The sequence below is a fragment of the Elgaria multicarinata genome, chromosome 11 (assembly GCF_023053635.1).
Source record: "Elgaria multicarinata webbii isolate HBS135686 ecotype San Diego chromosome 11, rElgMul1.1.pri, whole genome shotgun sequence".
Lineage (NCBI taxonomy): Eukaryota > Metazoa > Chordata > Lepidosauria > Squamata > Anguidae > Elgaria > Elgaria multicarinata.
Genome location: NC_086181.1, coordinates 6,799,729 through 6,819,586, shown reverse-complemented (window position 1 = coordinate 6,819,586; position 19,858 = coordinate 6,799,729). Strand labels below are relative to the sequence as shown.

Sequence of the window (19,858 nt, the reverse complement as noted above, 5' to 3'; positions counted from 1 at the left end):
AGAAGTCAGGAGCCTTGAAGTTGCCCACCCAAAATGAGCTCCTAAACAGCAGACTGAACAGGCATAGACATCACCTGTTCAGTCTCCCCCACTATGGTGAGTTGTATTGTATTTCTATTTAAATTATAGTAATTATTTCTAAATATGCATCTATATATATATATATATATATATATATATGAATTAACACATGTAAATTATATGCAAATCTGTGTCATCTTTTGCCCTCCTTTTTTGATAATGGATTCCCTCTTTTTTGTTGAAGCATAAGTGTGTGTGTGTATGTGTGTGTGGAAGAGGGTGGACATAAGGAAGAAGAATCTCAAGCTGCTGAATCAGGCATTGAAAACACAATTTATAATTAACTAGGCAGGAGAAATCAAAGCAAATTGAATTGTTAATTTAAAAAAGGGGGGTTGTTAATAACAGCCGAATTCTCAGTGTCCTCCCAAGTACATATGGGAGCTAAAACTAGGCTGACATCAGTTTCCCAGAGGACCTTTTCTTCCAGCACCCCCAGATTGTGGAATGGCCTGCCAGAGGAGATTCGTAAAATTAACTCTCTGTGTGATTTTAAGGCAGCTTTAAAGACTAGCCTTTTCCGGCAGGCCTATCCAGATCAATGTAAAATCAAGAATTTTTTAAGATGTATTGATTCCTGTTCTAATGTTGTTACCCGCCTCGATCCAAAGGGAGAGGCGGGTAAGAAATAAAATAATAATAATAATTATTATTATTATTATTATTATCATTATTATTAACTAGACATTGTAGAACTAGGCAGGGTACTCAGCAGAGACGTAAAAGAATAAAACTTTAATAGGCCAAAACTACCTTATCAATCACTTTGTTCATTTATTTTTTAATATTTCTAACCTGGCTTTCTACCCAAAATGGGGGACTAAGTCAACTTATAGGTACAAAGCTAAACCTTTGTTCATATTAATATTGTCAGCAGGGCAGGTGTAGCTCCTCTCCAGGACTCTCAGCTTCTGTCTAACCACTTATTCTCTAAAAATCTCAGCAAAGGAGAACTCTAGGGTAGGGATGGGCAGAAGTAGATCTCCACATATTTTGAGTTTCAAATCCCAAGCACTCCTGACCATTGGCCATATTGGAGTTGAAGTTCAAAACATTGAGGCTTGTCTGTATGCTCTATATGTCACCACGGCTGCTTGTGTATGTGTCAGTGGTGGCTTCCGTTTGGGTTAAGAGAGTGGGCATAGATAGGGGCAGATCTCAGTGCAGGGTAGGCATGAGAAGACAGGGCAGGGGGCGAGCCCTAGGTAAGTGTTTAGGGTTCTGGAACGAAAGAAAGGACAATTATTAATATTAGGCTTAAATTCAGTTAACTGTAGCTGTGCAGCTGCACAGCTCAGGCTTTCAAAACTAAATGTTGCACTGAATTGTCAGGAAAAAAATGCTTTTGGAGGTTTTCAGTCACTCAATCCTCTCCTCGGTACTCCAGCTGCCTGCATTTTTGGCTAGACAGGTGATTTTTCTTTGGGGAGGGGGAGGGAAGGAGCTTGGAGATCTCCTCTCCTCCCCTCCCCATCCCTGGGACTACCCTCTTCCCTCATCTCTGTGCTCAGGTTTTCAAGTGTGGTGATGTAGCTTGCTACAAGGGGGAGGAGCAGGGTTTCTGGGCTCCAAGGGTGTGCTGGTCTCGGACCGTAATAAAGTGATTGATTGGGCTCCAAGGCTGGAGCTCTGTTTCGATCTTGGATAATCCTATGTCCACCCACCCAGACACTTCCTAGGGGGCATAGGATTGCTCTCTTAGGATGTTTCTACATTAAAGGGGGGAGAAAACTCACATCCTTAACATGGTTTCTTCTTCTGGAGTCTTTCCACATTTATGTCAGGCTCCTTTAGACCACACAATTTAAAGATGTTTTAATCATGTGTGGTATGTTTTCAATCACTTTTTAAAGTGTATTTTATATCATGTTTTTATACAGTTTGTTTTATACTTTGAATGGTTTTAGTTTTTGAGAACTGCCCAGGGAGCTTCGGCTATTGGGCGATATAAAAATGCAATAAATAAATAAATAAATAAATAAAAATAATTAAAAACTTCTCCTCTCAGCAATCCTATTAAGTTCAATGAAACAGCACCATCTAGTGGCAGAATTATAGTGCTGTGCCAGTTTGATGCGTTGGGGACATGCTGTGATTATTTTAAATACTACAGTGGCCTGGTTTGGACAACATATTAGGCAAGGGAGAGGGGAAGAGGCAACTTACTATTCATTATTTTTCCGATACTTCCCACACAACATGTTGGCCCTCCCCATCGCATGGTTGAAATTCCTGGCGTCCTTCTGAGTTGCTGATGCTCCTCCCTCAGTCCTCCCAGCCTGATCCCATCATGCATTGAAAGTTTTTCTGGTTGTATAGGAGTGACTGGGGTGCTTTCGGCCGTTCCTGCTGGAGAACTCTATGACCTGCTGGAATAGTGTACTTGATGGGGGAGATTACACAATGGAGCCCACCACACAACATTTTAATCAACAGGTCTCTGGATAAGCAATGGAGCAGTCTGAGGTTTTTCTCCGTTGTTTAAATTGACAAAGTAATGTACTGGGTGTTTTGTGTCCATTGTGTGTGTGTGTGTCCTGACACAATAATCAACACAACGGATGGTTGCCTCCCCCCTACATTGAATATCGTTTCTTCTGAACCAGACCATTATCTCTGGGTCTTTTTTTAAAAGTGAGATTACCAGGGGAAAGAGTAGGAGGCGTCCTGGAGGGTGGCAATGTTGTGTAAAGGGCATGCAAGCTTCCACAAGTGGCAAATCACAGGCATGCAATAAATTGCCTGTGTAGAGAAGTTCTTAGACACCAAGGTTAAGACTTTTTCTTTCAGTAGGCATTAAACCTTTAATCTGTTAGTTTATTAATTTTACTCCTGGCTCCTCAATGTTTTTAATGTTTAATATTGTATCATTTTGATATTTGTCTTTTATTATTACTTTATTGTTATTTTGTTATTGTTGTTTGTTTTTATGATTGTATTCCCCTTCCAAGGCATTTGCTAGTTGGGCAGTATTCAATAAAAAAATACAGTGTGACTCATAATCTGGATCTGAATTTGAGGTTTAAAGGTACATAACATGACAACTATATATTCAGCAGGTGGAGCTTTCCCCATGAAATATCTATTATTTTGACTCCTAGATTTTATCTGGTTGAACTGAAGCATTAAAGAAAGAAAATCCTGTTAAGCATTATTGAAAATCCACCCCTCCCAAATTTCTATGAAGCATTAATTCACTAACAAAAGGATTGTATAACCCCAGGCAATTAATTGACATCTCCAAAGTAAATCCAGTAAGTGCAATCCTATGCATGTTTACTCAGAAGTAAGGGTTACTTTGCTCAAATTGCTTTTACGTTTTAGTAAGTGTCTTTATTGTTGTAGCCTAAACTAGAACTACAACTCCCAGCAGCCCTTGCAGTTTAGGAATTGGTCCCAGCCAGTCCGGGCGTGGTTCTTTGTTAGGTGCGAAGATGGCGGAGTCCAGGAACTAAGAGAAGTGTTGTTTCTTTTGTACAGGCAAGAGAGTTGGTAAGTGTGACCCTCGTTGTGCAATCCTTCCTCTCTGGGGTTCCAAGGAAGAAACTGTGTAGCCCAGTGTTTTTACTTTATTTCGTTTTAGCCGCCAGACCTCCGTTGCAGACCTTGTCATAGAATTTAGGAACTCTAATCTCTCCGTTTTGTTTTAGTCCAGAGGTAAACTGTCTTCAGGTTTGCGCGGTCTGTTTATCCACGTGGTCCCCGATGTGTTTTAAATTTAAAATTTAACAGTGCAATTCTTTGCATGTCTACTCAGAAGTAGAAATGCATACTCGCAGGTACGAATGTTAAGGATGCCGCCCCAGAACGTTTAGTTGGGATCTCTTCAACAGATAGGGCATCACTAGTATGTGTTAAGTGATGCTGAGTGTGTGCTCTTGTTTAAGAACTGCCTTTTTGGGTTAGATCGGGGTCTACCTAGTCCAGCATTTTGGTAGAATCCCAGCAAGCACTGGGTGGCCCCAATGGAAATTGTTACTGGTTCGTCAGTGGTGGTTTATGATCTATTTTCTCCCAACCATTGTTTTAGTCTACAGGATCTTACTAGAATTGAATTTGTAAAAAGAGAGTTGTTGGGATGTTAGATTTCCTGGAAACTATGGTCTCCAAACTGGAATCCCAGTTCCCTAATCCCAGATACATGACAGGTAGCTATGGTTATTCAGAAGTAAGAGGAAAGTATCACTTTTGTGTGAGTTTCAATTAATTGAGAGTTAATTTTGGTACACAACAAGCCCTAATGTTTTGGCCCAGTTCATATGTTGCATCCCCCCCCCCCCCATGCACATCCTGTTCACACTTACTTGATTTTAAGCCCCATTAAGCTCAGTGTGACTTACTTCCAAGTAAGTATGATGTTCAGGATTGCTTTCTCAAAATGTTTTAAGTGTACATGGGCCTCAAATGTATTTTGAAATACACACATGCACAGTGTTTGTGGTACATTACAGAGGACAACTCTCTAATACACAATCTAAAACGTACATGCATTCAGGAGCCAGGATTAGCAGTGGCTCTCTGTATACTTCCAGCCACAAACACTGGTTTGGCATGTATGAAAAGGCCTTTACTTCTCAAAACTTTGCAGATGTATCCTGTTGTGCTGGCACACTTTCTCCCTGCTCTATATCTGAGAATCTCTGTTTAAGTGTGCTGACTTTCTTGATCTTGTTAGATACAAGATATAAACACACTACCTGGCAATGATACTGCTTTCTTTGTAAACTGTGGGTGTAGTTAACAAGAGGCTCAAGAAGACATGTGCTGGATTAGACTAAAGGCCTGTACAGTCCACCATCCCGTTTCCCACAGTGGCCAACATGATGCCCCTGATGAACTGCTGATCTGCGGAACAGTGCTTGAACGTGGATGTTCTGTACAGCCAACACAGCTAATAGTCATTTATAGACCTCTCCTCCATAAATTTGTTCAATCCCTTTTTAAAGCCATCTCAACTGGTGGCTGTCATTACATCTTATAAGCAGCAAGAGTAAGGCAGCAATCCTAAACACAGTTACATTAGAATGAGCTCCATGTAACTCAATGGGACTTACTTCTGAGTAGACATGTATAAAGATTTTGCTGTAAATTATTTATTGTGTAGTAAAGGGTTTTGTTTTGTCTGTGCTGAACCTACTGCAGACCAATTTCACTGTGTGACCCCATGTTTTAATATTATAGGAGAAGGAGAAAAACTCTTTCCACTTTCTCCACACAATGAATAATTTTATAAATCCAACCAAGTCCCTACTTTATTGTCTCCCCCTCCTTAACTACAAGCTCCAAACATGTTAGACTTTCCTTGTAGCAAATATTCTCCAATCACGTAATCATTTTGGTTGCCCTTTTAAACACCTTTTTCAGCTCTGATATGGGTTGACCAAAAATGTACATAATATTCTAAATGTGACTGTGCTATAAACTCATATAAAGGGTTTGTAATAGCAAGTTTTGTTTTCACTTACTCTTCTAATAATCTGTATCATGGAATTTGCCAAGCACACAAAGTTGACATTTTCATTCAGCTATCATCTATGACCTCTAGGTCTCTTTCTTGTTTCTTCACCACCAGTTGAAACAGCATCAATATATATGCAACATTAGAAATCTTTGCCCCGGTGTGCATCACTGTACCCTTACTTAATTTGAACATCGTTTTATATTTTGTTGCCCCTTTACCCAGGTTGGAGAGATGCTTTTAGAGCTCTGTTTAGACTGCTTGGGTTTTCTGCATCCAGAATCATTTAGTGTTGCCTGCAGACTTCTCTCCTCTCTCCTGCCTTCAGATCATTTATGAATATTAACAGTGATTATAATACAGATTCTTGGGAGACCCCACTTCTACTTCCCTCTGTAGTGAGAACTGCCCATTTACTCTTGTTGTTTAATTATTTGCTCATCCATAAGTGTACTTAGTACTTATGTCATGATTGTGAAGTTTACTCAGGGGTCTTTGATGAGGTAGGCAAAAGATGGCCACTTTCTCATCCTGTGCAGTCAGGAGGAGGACATCAAAACATTTTGCTTTCAGTTTCCGTTAAATTTGGCTTCTCCTTGACCCAGTTAGCAGTGTGGTTCACAAGTCATGATGGCTTGTTAACCCTGCCACATGTGCCAGTTGGATTTCCCTAATTGTCCTTCCTGGCATGTCTTGCTGTGTCATCCAAACCCAGTTGGCATGGCTTGTTTGAGGGAGCTCAACTCTCAACCCATAGGCTGTTGTTGGGTTATTTGAGGGTTGCTGCCCCCTCTCCCCGCAGTGAAGGTAATTAGGGAAAACCAGCTGTCACACTGTGGTGCATTTCCCTTGCTGTAATCTTGCAAACTGCCCCATTGTGTCTGAACCTGGGGATCATGGTTTATCACAAACTGTGGTCAGTTTCAAAACAAGCTAGCTTCAAACCCTTGAAAATGAGTTGTTGACACTACCCATAGTTAGTGCTAAGCCGCAACGCCCAGTTTGAATGCATCAACAAGCCAAGTTTAAGGGAAACAGAAAATAAAAACTTCCAAAGTCATTCTTCTGATCAGGCAGGAGGAGGAGAGGCAGTTTGTTCACAAACCCAGTAGGAGGCCAGGCTCATTTATATCACGCCAAACCATGGTGTAGATGTGACATGCAACATGACCGATTAATTTCATTTTGCTCAGTTTTGGCTCCAGATCAGGCGAATTTGGCTTGTAAACTAGATAGAATTGTTAGGATTTACTGAATGTCTTCTGCTTTCTGTAGCTCAGCCCTCTTGTTTACTAGGAAAAGCATTACAGTTGACAGGTGGACTAAACTGTATTTCCTTCCTAGACTGGGAGTATAAACCCGGAATTCAGGTTCCCTGATTTCTCTACCATCCACCCTAATCTACAAAAACATATGCTTCCTCATGCAAGGAATGCGGGATTTACTAATCGCACAAGATGCCATTTCAGATTTGCTGTGTATGTGTGTGTATTTCAAAACAAGATTCAAAGACATAGTGTTGATTATTTTCAAATTTTAATTGCAGAATAGCAGTGTATTTTACGCACTTTTTTAAAGTAAAGGAACATATGCCTTTAGTATGTATACCATTTAGTTATTTGTGACGGTAGACACTCAGGTTGCAATTCTAAACACACTTACTAGAGAGTAAGCCCCATTGCACGCAGTGGAATTTATGTTTGATTAAACATGCATAGGATTGCATTGTGTAAAACCAGAGAACTGGCCCAAAATATAAGTGCTCCTGAGGAATAATGGCATATTGTCTGGAACAAAATGAATCTTTGTGATTGTGAATGGGATAGAGCCCTACCTCCACTGGTGGTGACAATGGGAAAATGTAACTTTTCTTCAGGGATGTTGGCCGACAAATAAGTTCTGGGCTTGGTTAACTCTCATATTTGAATGTCAAGTATGGGTTTTTTGAAGGAGACAGCTTGCTGTAAGCCAAATGCTCAAACAAGATGGGAACAGCATGTGGCAGACTGCAGGGAATACCACATGGACCTGTCTATAGGAGACCCAGGTTCAAATCCCTGTGCAGCCATGAAGCATATGGGTCGTACTGAGAAAGTGTTCTTAGCTTAAAGGATATAGGAATTTTTAAGGCCTCTGTATGCTGCAAAATGCTATAGATTTGTTTAATAACCTGCAGTGCTCGAAGCTTGACAGGGACCCTTGACAGAATTGCTGTGCCATGTTTTCCCTTTTTCTTTCAGGATGGGAAAATGATGAAAGTGGTCAACCTCAAGCAGGCCATTCTCCAGGCTTGGAAGGAGAGGTGGAGTGATTACCAGTGGGCTGTAAACATGAAGAAATTCTTCCCCAAGGGGACTACATGGGACATCCTGAATTTAGCAGGTCTGGTTCATAGTTTATATAGCAGTCAATAAGTGTTCAGATGGGTTTCCGCCCCCTAAACCATGTGACCTGTGAGCAACAAATTGCAGTGTCTATTGTTTTGACAGCATATACATTAGCACTTGACCACTGCTTGGCTGCTGAAAGTGCCCCAGCCACTGCAGTGGTTTCTAGTTCCTTGCAAGTGCTGTGCTAAATCAAGATTAGTTACTACAGAAAGATCCATCAGTGATGTCATGCTAGAAAAGATGCAGGTGGTGCTGGGAATTTGGAGTAGCTGCTACTTTCCTCCTGAAAAGAAACCACTCTTCTATATTTTGGTTATATGTCTCCTGCCTAGAGTACTTTGGCAACTTGATAGCTACAAATTATGAAATAAATACATAATTGAGTATTGCAGCTTTTTCAAATATCTCATCTCTCCCCCTCACATGAGGTTACCTACAAAGGAATAAGGAGCTATATAATATGAATTGGAACAGCGTATAGGGAAGTGAGAATGGCTAAATCATGATTGAATTGTGCATTCTGATGTTACAGAAGACAATTAGTTAAACTGAACTCACAAGAAACCGCCATACAATTGAATATTCTGGATTCATTAATTTTTTATATAATTTGAATTTTGGATTTCTTTTGAGAAAGGTGGGCTAGAAATTTCTGAATTAATATTCCACATATACCAGGTCACACCTTTTCCCCTCAGAGCTCTTTACTTTGGAATTATTGTTGCCTCTTGGTTCTTTAATCACAGTCAATATAAGTTGCTGCTAATGTTGCTTCTGTTTATTCATGTTTTCAAAAAAGCATGCTGATAATTTGTCAGAAAACAGTTAAGAATTCACATCTTTTTAATGAATTCACATCTGAGATGCCAAAATGCTAGATAGGTTGGCTACTGCTTTGCTGGATGTGTTTATCTGCCTGACCATCTACACACATAAAAGATTCATATCTAAAAGTATTTTTGATTGTGTCCCAATGCTTGCATTCAGACACAACACACTCCCACCTTCCCTCTCCTCTTCCAGTGCAGCCGTATAGAAGAAATTGGAAGCATTTGGTTCTGCTTTTAGATAACCACAGTTTAGCATTATGTCTAAATGTGAACACACTGCAACGACCTGGTTTGCACAATCACTGTGGGTTAAAAAAACCACAGTGGCTTGCTTAAGCTGCAGTTTGTGCCAGATGGCATTTGTCTAATCACCCACCTGGGAGTGGCTTGTTGAGTTGTCTGAACCCAGGCAGCATGGCTTGTTGGAATGGGAAACAACCTCAAATAAACCATGGGCTACTGTTGAATTATTTTAGGGTTGTTCCCTCCTCCAATAAGGAGGAGGATAACACGACAAGCCAAGCATGCCCTGGTGGGCGATTAGGCAAATGGCACCTGGCATACTCTGCAGCTTAAACAAGCCACTGTGGCTTATTTAATCCACAATGATTGTGTGAACCAGCCCACATAAGTGTTAACTATGGTTTATTGAAACAAGCCAGTTTCATCAACCATAGGTTGAAGTTGGCTTATTTCAGTAAAGCATAAATAAAAGTAGCAGCATTTTCTCCAAGTTCAGACATATTGCTAAACTAGGGTTAGTTAAAAATGGAAGAGAAAACTTCCAATATCCTTGTGGCTGCACCAGAGGAAGAGAGAGAGGAGAGAGGTTACGTGGGTCGGAGGCTCACTTACGCAGACTGATTTAATTGACTAAGGCAGATGCATCTTCAGACCATTGAAAGTCCCATAATATTCTCTTCCAAATTCTGAAACCTAAATACTGGCTAGTAGTTGTCATACTTGGCTTTATAACAATAAGAACAATAAGGATTAGATAAAATTTCCTTGGAAGAAAATCTATATCATGCTTTGAATTCTTCATATATTGTTGAATTTTGTATTACTACTGCCTTGTACATTTTTGGGCTTCTCTGCCCTTGGCTACAGCATTACTCTTTTCTGTTTTAATCTTATTTTAAAAACATGGTGACACTTTTATAGTAATTTTAGTATCATTTTTTTGTATGGTACAAGCTGTGGAATTTTAAGTTTGCTCAGCACTTTTTTTAAGTCTGTAAAGCTTTTAAGGCTGGGATCTGTTCTGTTTAATTTTGTAACATACCATGTGGATTAATGATGGAATATAAACAACAGTGATCATTATTAATACCCTTGCGTGACTGCTGTAGTTTTCCAGCTGAGCTTCAGAGAAAGATTTTGGCTCTTTGTTTAGACATGGCAACTTTGTGTCTGCAGAAGTTGTAGTAACTACCCTGCAAAGGCCATGGGTAGGTGCAATAGTTGATGGGGGGATAGCCGTAGAATTGATATGGATAATTCTAAAGAGCTATGGGAGATGAGTGTGAGGAATATGCCCATTGGTTACTGGAGGGCATTCCTGATGCTATGAATAGCTATAGTGGATGGGTGGAACTGTGAGCAGGCCTAGTGGTTGCTAAGGTAACCCTGCAAAGGGCACCTTAGAAAGGATCGTAATAAATTTGGTCTTATGAGTAGGCCTAGTGATTGCTTGGTCAACTTTAGAAGGATGCTCTCATGGTGGTGGTGGCTGTTGCTAGGGCAACCCCAGAATACAGACAACTCTGATGAGATGTGAGCAATGAAAATATAGGAAGGCAGAATGGTTGCTAAGGACACCACCACTGGTTAGGCCTAGTGACAGCTAAAAGTGCTTGGAATAATGCCGGTAGCTATTTGGGGGCATCCCCCCTATATAGTTGCTAAAGGTGTGGTTAATTGTGAAGGTGTATAGTGTTTACATTGTCAGCTGCCTTCAGCAGAAGCACTTTTTCATGGTGGTTATTTTTAGAGCATCTGAAGTTGTGTTAAGTTTTTTAACTTTTAGAAAACCACAAAATTCTTAGGTGCTTTATGAATAATTAAAACTGACAATGGCCAGTCTACATGATCAAAATAAACCATGGTGGTTTATTTAAATCATGGCACGATTTCCATAATCACCACCTGTGCCTGGCTTGTGTCATCTGAACCTGGGTAGCATGGCTTGTTAGAGGGGAAACACTCCTCCATAGCTCATGGGCTGTTATAGAGTTACTGTAGGGTTATTGCCCCCTCCAACAAGCCATGCCGCCCCGCATTCGGACAACCTGACAAGCCATGCTCGGGTGGTGATATTGCACTCCTTATGCACCACAATTGAAACAATGCACCATTGCTTATTTAAATCACAGCATGTGTCATGGTGGCTTATTTTGATTATATGAACCAGCTCAATATTTGGGGAGGTGAATAGTTCCCCTTCACAACAAAGAATTATGATCTTTTTTGGTCTTATTATAAAACGTCTGTGTGTGTGTGTGTGTGTGTGTGTGTTAGAGAGAGAGAGAGAGAAAGAAAACTCAAGGAAGACTGCAAAATAGCCTGTCTTAAAGAGCTCCTCCCTCATCTGTAGTCATTCAGATGGTTAATTAAAAGCTTGACTGAGCAGATAGGATGTATGCTACCCCATCCTGTCTTCCAAATCCTGGCAGGCTGCCACTGGGAAGTGAATGTCAGTGACTGGCCTGCATTCTACTGAGAGAACCTCTATGCCAACCCTCAAATGTCCTTTCCGCCCCCTTGCCTCAATCCTAGGAAGTGTTGACATGCATTGCGGGTTAGCAGAGGTGATGTCTGAGAAGTGTTCTGTTCCATCTGAAGCTACAGAGGTCATGCAAAGGTCATATCCATTGATTGCAGCAAATTCGGTGCATGGGGAGAGGGGGCAGCGGTGGTGGCAGTGTCCATTTCCTACCCAAAATACCTTGTGGAACAATGAATTGGCTTTTTTTTCATTTCTGAATTATTTCCTCCTCTTGTGCTGCCAGAGGATGCAAAATTAGAGGACTTTGGCAATTCCTGAGAGTGCCCCAGTTTTCACGTGAGGTCTTTGCTGATCCCATGATGGCTTTCATTCTTCTTCATGAGAATGCACATTTTCCAAGTTGGATTTCTTTTCTTTTTTAATTGCAGAAGCACTTCTTGAACAAGCCATGATTGGCCCATCACCAAACCCACTACTCCTGTCCTACCTGAAATATGCCATCAGCTCCCAGGTAAGAATCCTATCATAGTCCCTTACATCATCAGAAGGTATAAACAGATGTTAATGGGATGGATGATTTCTTTCAGTTAGGGAATTCATATACTCTTTTTTTAAAAAATTGACAGAATGGAGATCTAAGTAATGCACTGTAAAGTTTTCCTGCTTTTTTCCTCTCTGAAATGTTTGGCCAATTTGAATAGTTTTTTATTAACATAATTCTTTTTTAAAAACAAACAAAACAAAACACCTTTTTGCATAATTTTGTTTTTGCTAAATCATGGGGAAGGGGTCACTCAGGGCACTAAAGCTCTGTTCCCAAACACTGGAAATCTTATTCAGCTACCCCTCTGTCTACAGAGATCTCCGAAGACATTGTCCACATGCTTTCAAGCATATCTTTGCAACCATAGGGGCTAGAAACATGCTTTTTCTTTTTTTCCTAAGTAAAGCCTGTACATGTTGAGAGTGGAATTCTGGGCTCCTGCAGAATTGCAGCAAACACACACAGCCCAGGAGTTTTATATTTTTGGTTTTATTGGTTTTTTTCCTTCAAATTATTAGGCCAATTATAAATAAAAGTAAATGAATGTTTAATAGAAATTTCTACAAGTATCTGTGGCTGCGAAACAGAATCTTAGCTATCTTGTTTGCCTTCGGCCAAGCAGACAATGATGATATATTGTCTTGCATAATGTTTTCCCAAAGTGAGAAGGGCAAGTGACATCTCTCCCTTCTTCTCTTGGTACAAATGGTGCTGTGAAATTCTTGCAAGATCTTGCTACAGAGAGAAGCTTTTTTGTTGCTTTTTAAACTCTCCTTTTCCTTCTCTAGTTGCTTACTTTAAAGCTGATGTGAAGCAAATATGCCATCACCTAAAAATGTCTGTTTAAATTTGTGCCAGACCAATGCTCAAGCAACAAGCTGTGTCGCTGTTAAGTGACCTTGTCGGCCCCCCCCTCCACCTCCCCTGATGCCGGTCAAAATGGCAGGGCTTGTTTGTGGGTTTATTTGTTTGTTTAAATATTAGCGTTGGCTAGTAACCATCTCTCTCTCTCTCTTGTTTACAGATGGTGTCCTATTCTACCGTTCTGATGGCCATCAGCAAGGTAGCATTCAAACATTTCTCTACCCTCCTTACCTGCTCAACCACGGTCTTGTTACTATTTAGAATTTGCTTTGTATGAATTCAGAAGTCTTCGATGCTTGTCAATTCCATGCCACTTCTATTCTTGAGAAAAGTTCCACTGATTCTGCAAATCGGCATGCGTTGACCCATTCTGAAGTGATGTTTACGTAGATCTGGTGTAGGTGTGCCTCGCTGGCACATATACTCCTTTCCCCTTTCTCACTCTTGAATTCCTCCTTTCTCCTTCCAGCACCACGGTTAGCATTATTTCTGCACCTAGATTAATGCTGAACATGCTTAGCTAGAAGATACTGTTTAATACTAAGATTTGAATCTAATTTGGAACCGCTGGTTAAAAATTCCAAGATTACCATTCAATTTGGTGTAGACATCAGTGTAGATGGGGGGAATAGGGGGGAATTTCAGTGGAAGAAGGAAGAAGTGAACATGATGGGTGTTTCTGATGTCTTAACCAAGGAAATGTTAACATCTCCACTAAGTGTGGAGCCATGTTAATAATGTGTAATGGGAACAGAGTTGCTGTCGGTGTCATTTGGTAAGTTAATATCTCCTCGAATCTATTGAAGCGCTGAGCAGGCGCAGAATATAGGCTGTATTGCATCAAGCTATATATGCAGCTTCTTATATGGAAATCATGTCCAGGTAGGAAACTATATTGTGAGAAGCCTAGTTCCATGTTTTGCATTTTCTCTTGTTTATTATGAGACCATCTCTTTTGTTTTTGTTTTCCCTGTTTCAGTTTGATGACTTCTCCCGAGACCTCTGTGTCCAGTCATTGCTAGAAATTATGGATATGTTCTGCGACCGGCTCAGGTAGGTTTGATCAGCCGATGGACCACAAAGTCCCTGCTTGTTGCTGGGTTTCTTTATTGTTAATCTTATGTAAACTGCCCAGAGAGCTTCAGCTGTGGAGCGGTATAGAAATGTTATCAATAATAAATAATAATTGTTGTTATTGTTGTCATTTTACAACAAAACATGGAAATAGCATGAACACTACAATAAACAAGAATGAGCCATGAGAACAGGACTACACCATAATAAGCTGAATGGTGCTGTTAGGGGCCTGATAGATCAATCACATCTAAGTAGGAAATGTTCCTTGCAGCTTCTGGTAGCTATCTCTTTTTACTGCTCTCAGATCCCTATGTCACTCGTTGGATGAGAGAGATGGAGAAGAAGCTATTTAGGCTGGGCTTCTCTGTGGAAGCTGTAGGCAACTCTGGGCTCCAGAAGGCCCAATCTCTTGTTGTTCAAAGACTAATAGATCTAGATCTACAGCATTTAAGAACTGCTGCTAACAATTCTTGCTCGCCACTGCTCTACAATAATTTTAATAACTATGGGCTCAGTGCAGCGTCATATCTGTATGCTTTAACCATTCCCAAATATAGGAGAGCATTTACCCTTGCTCGCTTTAATGTGTTGCCATCAGCATTACTAGAAGGACAATTTAGTAAGATCCTGGTTAATTATTATTATTATTATTATTTATTTATATAGCACCATCAATGTACATGGTGCTGTACAGAGTAAAACAGTAAATAGCAAGACCCTGCCGCATAGGCTTACATTCTAATAAAATCATAATAAAACAATAAGGAGGGGAAGATAATGCAAACAGGCACAGGGTAGGGTAAACAGGCACTGGGTAGGGTAAAACTAACAGTATAAAGTCAGAACAAAATCAAGTTTTAAAAGCTTTAGGAAAAAGAATTTTTTTTAGCTGAGCTTTAAAAGCTGTGGTTGAACTTAATGGAGCTGTCCCTGTGGTTCTGGAGCAATAGAATTTGTTGAACATGTAATTTTGCATTGTAACATGTATGAGGAATGCAGAAAAACGTTAATCTTTCCTTTATTAACAGCCTTTTCTGGATGTAGCCCCACAACGTTGGTATTAATCTGTTTAAGGGATGTGTCCTCCCATATTACTGAAAGGGTCTCTAAGTTTCTCATGACCTCAGTGCAAATTAGAAAAATAACATTGCAGTCCTTCTGAGAGAAGTAACTCACCAAGCTGTATTTTGTTTTTATGTCACTTTTTATCTATCCTTTGCATGTTTTGGTGTTGATTTTGCTGGTCTGTGACCGTAATAAATAACAATGCAATATAAGTAGGAAATGAGAATTGTGGTGTCAGTGCTTGGTCTAATTTAACAAGGCACTTCTTATCTTCTGAAATAAGAGCACACATTTACTTTACACGTTTTAGTTGTGCCTTAATTGTAAGGAGATCCTTCGTATTCATTCCTGCATTGTAAATTTTAAAACTCATTGGTTGTCCATGGGAATTCTAGTAAAATATAAATGGAACTCACAAAACTAAAGTTAGCGCACTTCAACTGACAGCCATAAACCACTGGATCGCCTAATAATTAAGGCGGGACTAATCTATATTGAATATGCATACACTCTTTCTTAAGAGCATAGAAGAATATTGCTAGATCAGACCGAGGCCTACCTAATCCAGAATGTTTTTAGAGCATGTTCTTTGTCAGTCCTGGAGAACATGATGGGATAGTGAGGCCAAGTCATTGAAATCTTTATACTTCAAAACCATCGGCCTTGAGCACCATTTTCTTAATGGAAAGGCAGGATATAAATCAAATATATCTGCAACTAGAGTTGTGCTGTAAAGCCCTCTAGCCTATATCTGAATTGACTGTTGTTTCAGACTTCTTCATCAGTTGCCTCATCCAGTGACCATAGTTAGACAGTAGTGTGTGGTAAACCCCCCGTGTTGTGTGGAGTCAGTGATCTTACCAAGTCTATCTTCACAACCATGAGGACTAGAAATGTGCTTTTTTAAAATGTACAAAATGAACCAACAGCAAAAGAATACAGGAATTGTGAGGAAACTTGATTCTGCCCACCCATCTCATGTGAGATCCACATACTTGCATGTAACTTATTTACCTCTGTTTTTGTCTTTTGTTTCAAAGATTTGAGCTTGCTAAAATCTGACAAAAATCTGTGATTATAATGCCCTTAATTTAGAGCTAACAAGTGAGTATGTTGGTGTGATTGAAATTTGAGGAAATAGGAACTCTTTATTCCGATAAGAAAATAGAAACAATGAATATTAACCTGTCACCAGAACACTGATAAACAGCTGTTCACAGCCAGATACAAAGCCCACTACTTAATCCTCTCCCTGGTTAATTCAATCTTTTGTTTTTTAATTTGATCAAAACCCTTCAGGTCTGGGATTATTTGTGCCAGTTGCAATAGCGCTTGTCCCGTTGAAAGGGTTTCTTCCTCAATCCTCATTTGCTTTCTGGGCCAGGCCATTTTAATCATAGACTTGGATAATTTTCCTTTTCCCTTTTTAATTTGTTTAAACAAAGGCAAGTACTGTGGTGATTGTGACTGTGACTGTGTACACAGCAGTGCCACAGCGTGCAAGGCCCAGATGCTTGATTTCTTCCAGTCAGAGACTTTGGTACCCTTGGCTGATAGGAGAAATCCCTCATTATCCTGTCCCTTCCTGAGGTTGTTGTGAAACCCCAATAAGGAAGGAGCAGACAGAGATTTTTTACTAGCCTAAAGCAAATAGCAGAGTCTTGCCTTTTGAGCCCTCTCTGGGCCCATTCCAGCTCCAGGTACTGCGCACAATGGCAGTAATCATATTCAGACCACTGCATATACATTATCTTAGTAATTCTTAAAACAGTCAGGGAAGGTAGTTGAATATTATTATGTCCACATTGCAGATGGAGGATTGAGGCTGAGATAGTGGCTCCTTTAAGCTTCCTGGCGAGTTTATGTCAGAGAAGTGAGTTGAACCAGAGGCTTCTCAGTTTGCAGATCAATTTCTTAGTAGGATGCACAGAGTCCCTGAAAAGGTAGCCTTCTTTGCTTTCTAAGCCACTCAGCTGGACATAGCTTTGTTGCTTCCGTTCTCTCTTTCCTGTGGGTGAAGTAAAGACATCCAGTTGGCACCATGCATCCGCTCCCCCCCACCCCCAATTCTCCCTTGACTTCTGGGTCCAGGATTTCCGTATAGGCAATTGGCCTCCACCACCTAGACTTGTGAGATCACTGGGAGCTGTCTGGAATGGGCCACTGCATTTCTTCTCTGTCACTGTTGAGCATTGAGCTGGCCACCCCCTGAGCTTCATAGCTCAGTGGTGTTGAAAAACTGTTTCTCCCCCCACCCCCACCCCACATACACTGATGTTCCAGCACTTTAACTCTCCTTGTAGCCACTCAAGCCTTCTGCACAGTAAAGCTCTTTCCTGATGCGTTTCCATCAGGATTGGCAAGGCTCTTCTCTCTCTCTCTCTCTCTCTTTCTCTCTCCCCGCCACTCGGAGAAGACAGGATAGTACCTATGTCTCTGGCAGGATTTTCTTTTGGTTCTTCATTAGTTCTGTCTAAGCTCCACCCACGTATGGGTGGTGCTTGGAGTGAACCCGTGGGACCCGGAGACCACAGTGGAGCTCCTAGAGGCCCTTCAACGGTGTGGTTGAGCCAAGGAAGTCGGTGTCATTGTTGGAGATGGCCCACATATGTCGCTCTCTGCTTACTCTTCCTGCAGCTGCCATGGCAAGGCAGAAGAATGCATTGGGCTTTGCCGTGCCCTGATGAGCGTCCTCAGTTGGATGCTGCGCTGCGCTGCCTTCTACACTGAGAAACTGAAGGAGCCCCTGGAGCAGGGAGCTGCTGAGAACCAGCTCAAGATGTGCCTGGAGCGGCTGCTGAAGATCCTGGGTAGCGCCAAGAACCGAGCCTTGATTCATATAGCCAAGCTGGAAGAGACATGTATGTGGCTTGTATGGCAGAGACAGCTTGCTTATAATCATAAAAAAGAACCGTCAGAATTGATTTCAGTCCAAGGTTGGCTCAGGGCCACAGCTCGGGACCCACCTGTATGTCTTGTCAGGGAATTATTCCAGAAATATACATGTTTAGGGCCCTTTACAGGGTTTGAAGTAGGGGCACTTCAGCCTCTTTTATCAGAGCGTCCAGTGCCCTCAATTCTTCATTTTTTCCTCCCGGGATGCACTGCGACCTCCCGGCTAGGCAAGCCTACATGTTCCCAGCTGTTTCCCAAAACCATTAATCTTTGCAACTATTCCTATGCCTGTTTTTAAGCTTCAAGATATAAATAGTATACTCGAAAGTTTGTGGCGTGATCCCACATGTTAATAGCTATAGTCTCGATGAAAGCCTTAATTTGAAAAGGGCAGTGTCCTAGATATAAAGCACGTGCTTGCGTGGCTCAGTTCAGACAACACGTTTCTCTATGGTGGTTTTAGAACTCCATGGTGGAGTTTTTACACCACTGCTGAGAAATGTGTTGTCGGGAGGGAAAACTCCACCCCACGGCGGAGGTTTTTTTTTTAGAAAACACTCCACACTGAATGAGAGGAGAGTTTCTGCACAACTGGTGTGTTGTGTGTGTGTAGGGCTCCGTGGTGTTTCCCTGTTGTGTGGACCTTTCCCACTGGCTACATAGTTCTCTGGCAAGAGTGGAGGGAGTGCTGCTTTAGGAGTGCTGCTGGAATGGTTTTTTTGTAGCAATGGCTTATGGGATACCATCAGGAGGACTGGGGGAGGAGAGAGGGCAGAGGAACTGTCAATCAAACATTGCATTGCCTTTTACTCAACTGCATGGGAGCCCACAGTCACACAATGGTGGAGTTAGAACATGTGTTTGGTGAGTACCCCCTAAAAACTCAACCATTGAGTGGAGTTTTCCCATTGTGTAGGGAAAAGTGTTGTCTGAACTGAGCCTAAATAGAAGGATTAAACCCTTGCATCTCCAGTTAAAACATTTTGGGTAGCAGGACTGGAGAATAGCTCTACCAAAGACTTAGAGCCACTAGCAGTTAAAATTTACAGTACAGCATTGGGCTTGATAGGTCAGTGGCCTGAAGTAGTATAAAGCAGTGCCTTATATATATCTTGAATCCCAAAAAACTACTACTGTGCCTATGAACAGGTGAGGATGCTAGTAGAGACAGAAAGTTGGAGGTAGCTCTTCTGTCCTTGCCTTATTGCTTGCACCCATAAACCCAGTGCTGTTTATGCGTGCATGCAATAAGGCATATGCATTGTGTTTTGTTGGGCCTCTTTTTCTCCCAAGTTTCGGTCTGGTGAATCTCAAAGGCGTGTGTGTGTGTGTGTGAAAAGTGGCCTAAGTATTTTTTGCTGGAAGAAAAACAATCCAATAAATGAGCGTTGTGTGCATTGTTACACTTTGGGAGTGTTTTCTCTATTTGTTTTAAGTCTGCCTTAGCTGAATTGCTGAGCTGAGGAATATACCTGATTGAAATTTAAACCCCCCTGTCTCTCCTATGTAGCTTCTTGGAATGCAATCGAACAGTCCCTAGCCAAATTGGCAGACAGCTTGGGACACATCAGCAACAACCAATTGCGGAGTCAGGTGGAGGAGTGCATCAGCCTTGTCAAGAGGTGAGCAAACAGCAGCTGCAGGGTGCAGTTTCTCCTTTCACATGCAAAGGAAACTAGATTTTAATATCTCTTCTTCCCTTCTTTCCTGATATTCTACACAGTATCCCCACCATGCTCTCGGTGCATTCAGAACAGCTGAACAAAACTGGTTTCCCCACCATCCATGCTGTGGTGCTGTTGGAGGGGACAATGAACCTGACTGGAGAACCACAGCCACTAGTGGAGCAGCTCATGATGGTCAAAAGGATGCAGGTATGTCTGGATCATAGAAGGGATGCGCTGTACCTGTCTCCCTCTGTCCTGG

At 41.3% G+C, this 19,858-nt stretch overlaps 1 protein-coding gene across 4 annotated transcripts in view; it reads left to right on the top strand.

Moving 5' to 3' along the window:
* The first annotated feature begins 3,495 nt into the window (after positions 1 to 3,495).
* The window catches only part of MED24 (mediator complex subunit 24), a 78,143-nt gene continuing 61,780 nt past the window's right edge, over positions 3,496 to 19,858 (top strand). For all 4 annotated transcript variants that reach the window (XM_063136508.1, XM_063136507.1, XM_063136506.1 and 1 more), the window contains exons 1-8: positions 3,496 to 3,573; positions 7,780 to 7,921; positions 11,916 to 11,998; positions 13,056 to 13,094; positions 13,875 to 13,948; positions 17,675 to 17,898; positions 19,443 to 19,554; positions 19,656 to 19,806. In XM_063136508.1, the coding sequence (XP_062992578.1) occupies positions 7,789 to 7,921; positions 11,916 to 11,998; positions 13,056 to 13,094; positions 13,875 to 13,948; positions 17,675 to 17,898; positions 19,443 to 19,554; positions 19,656 to 19,806 (816 nt within the window). In that variant the 5' untranslated portion in view covers positions 3,496 to 3,573; positions 7,780 to 7,788. The remainder of the gene's footprint in view (positions 3,574 to 7,779; positions 7,922 to 11,915; positions 11,999 to 13,055; positions 13,095 to 13,874; positions 13,949 to 17,674; positions 17,899 to 19,442; positions 19,555 to 19,655; positions 19,807 to 19,858) is intronic.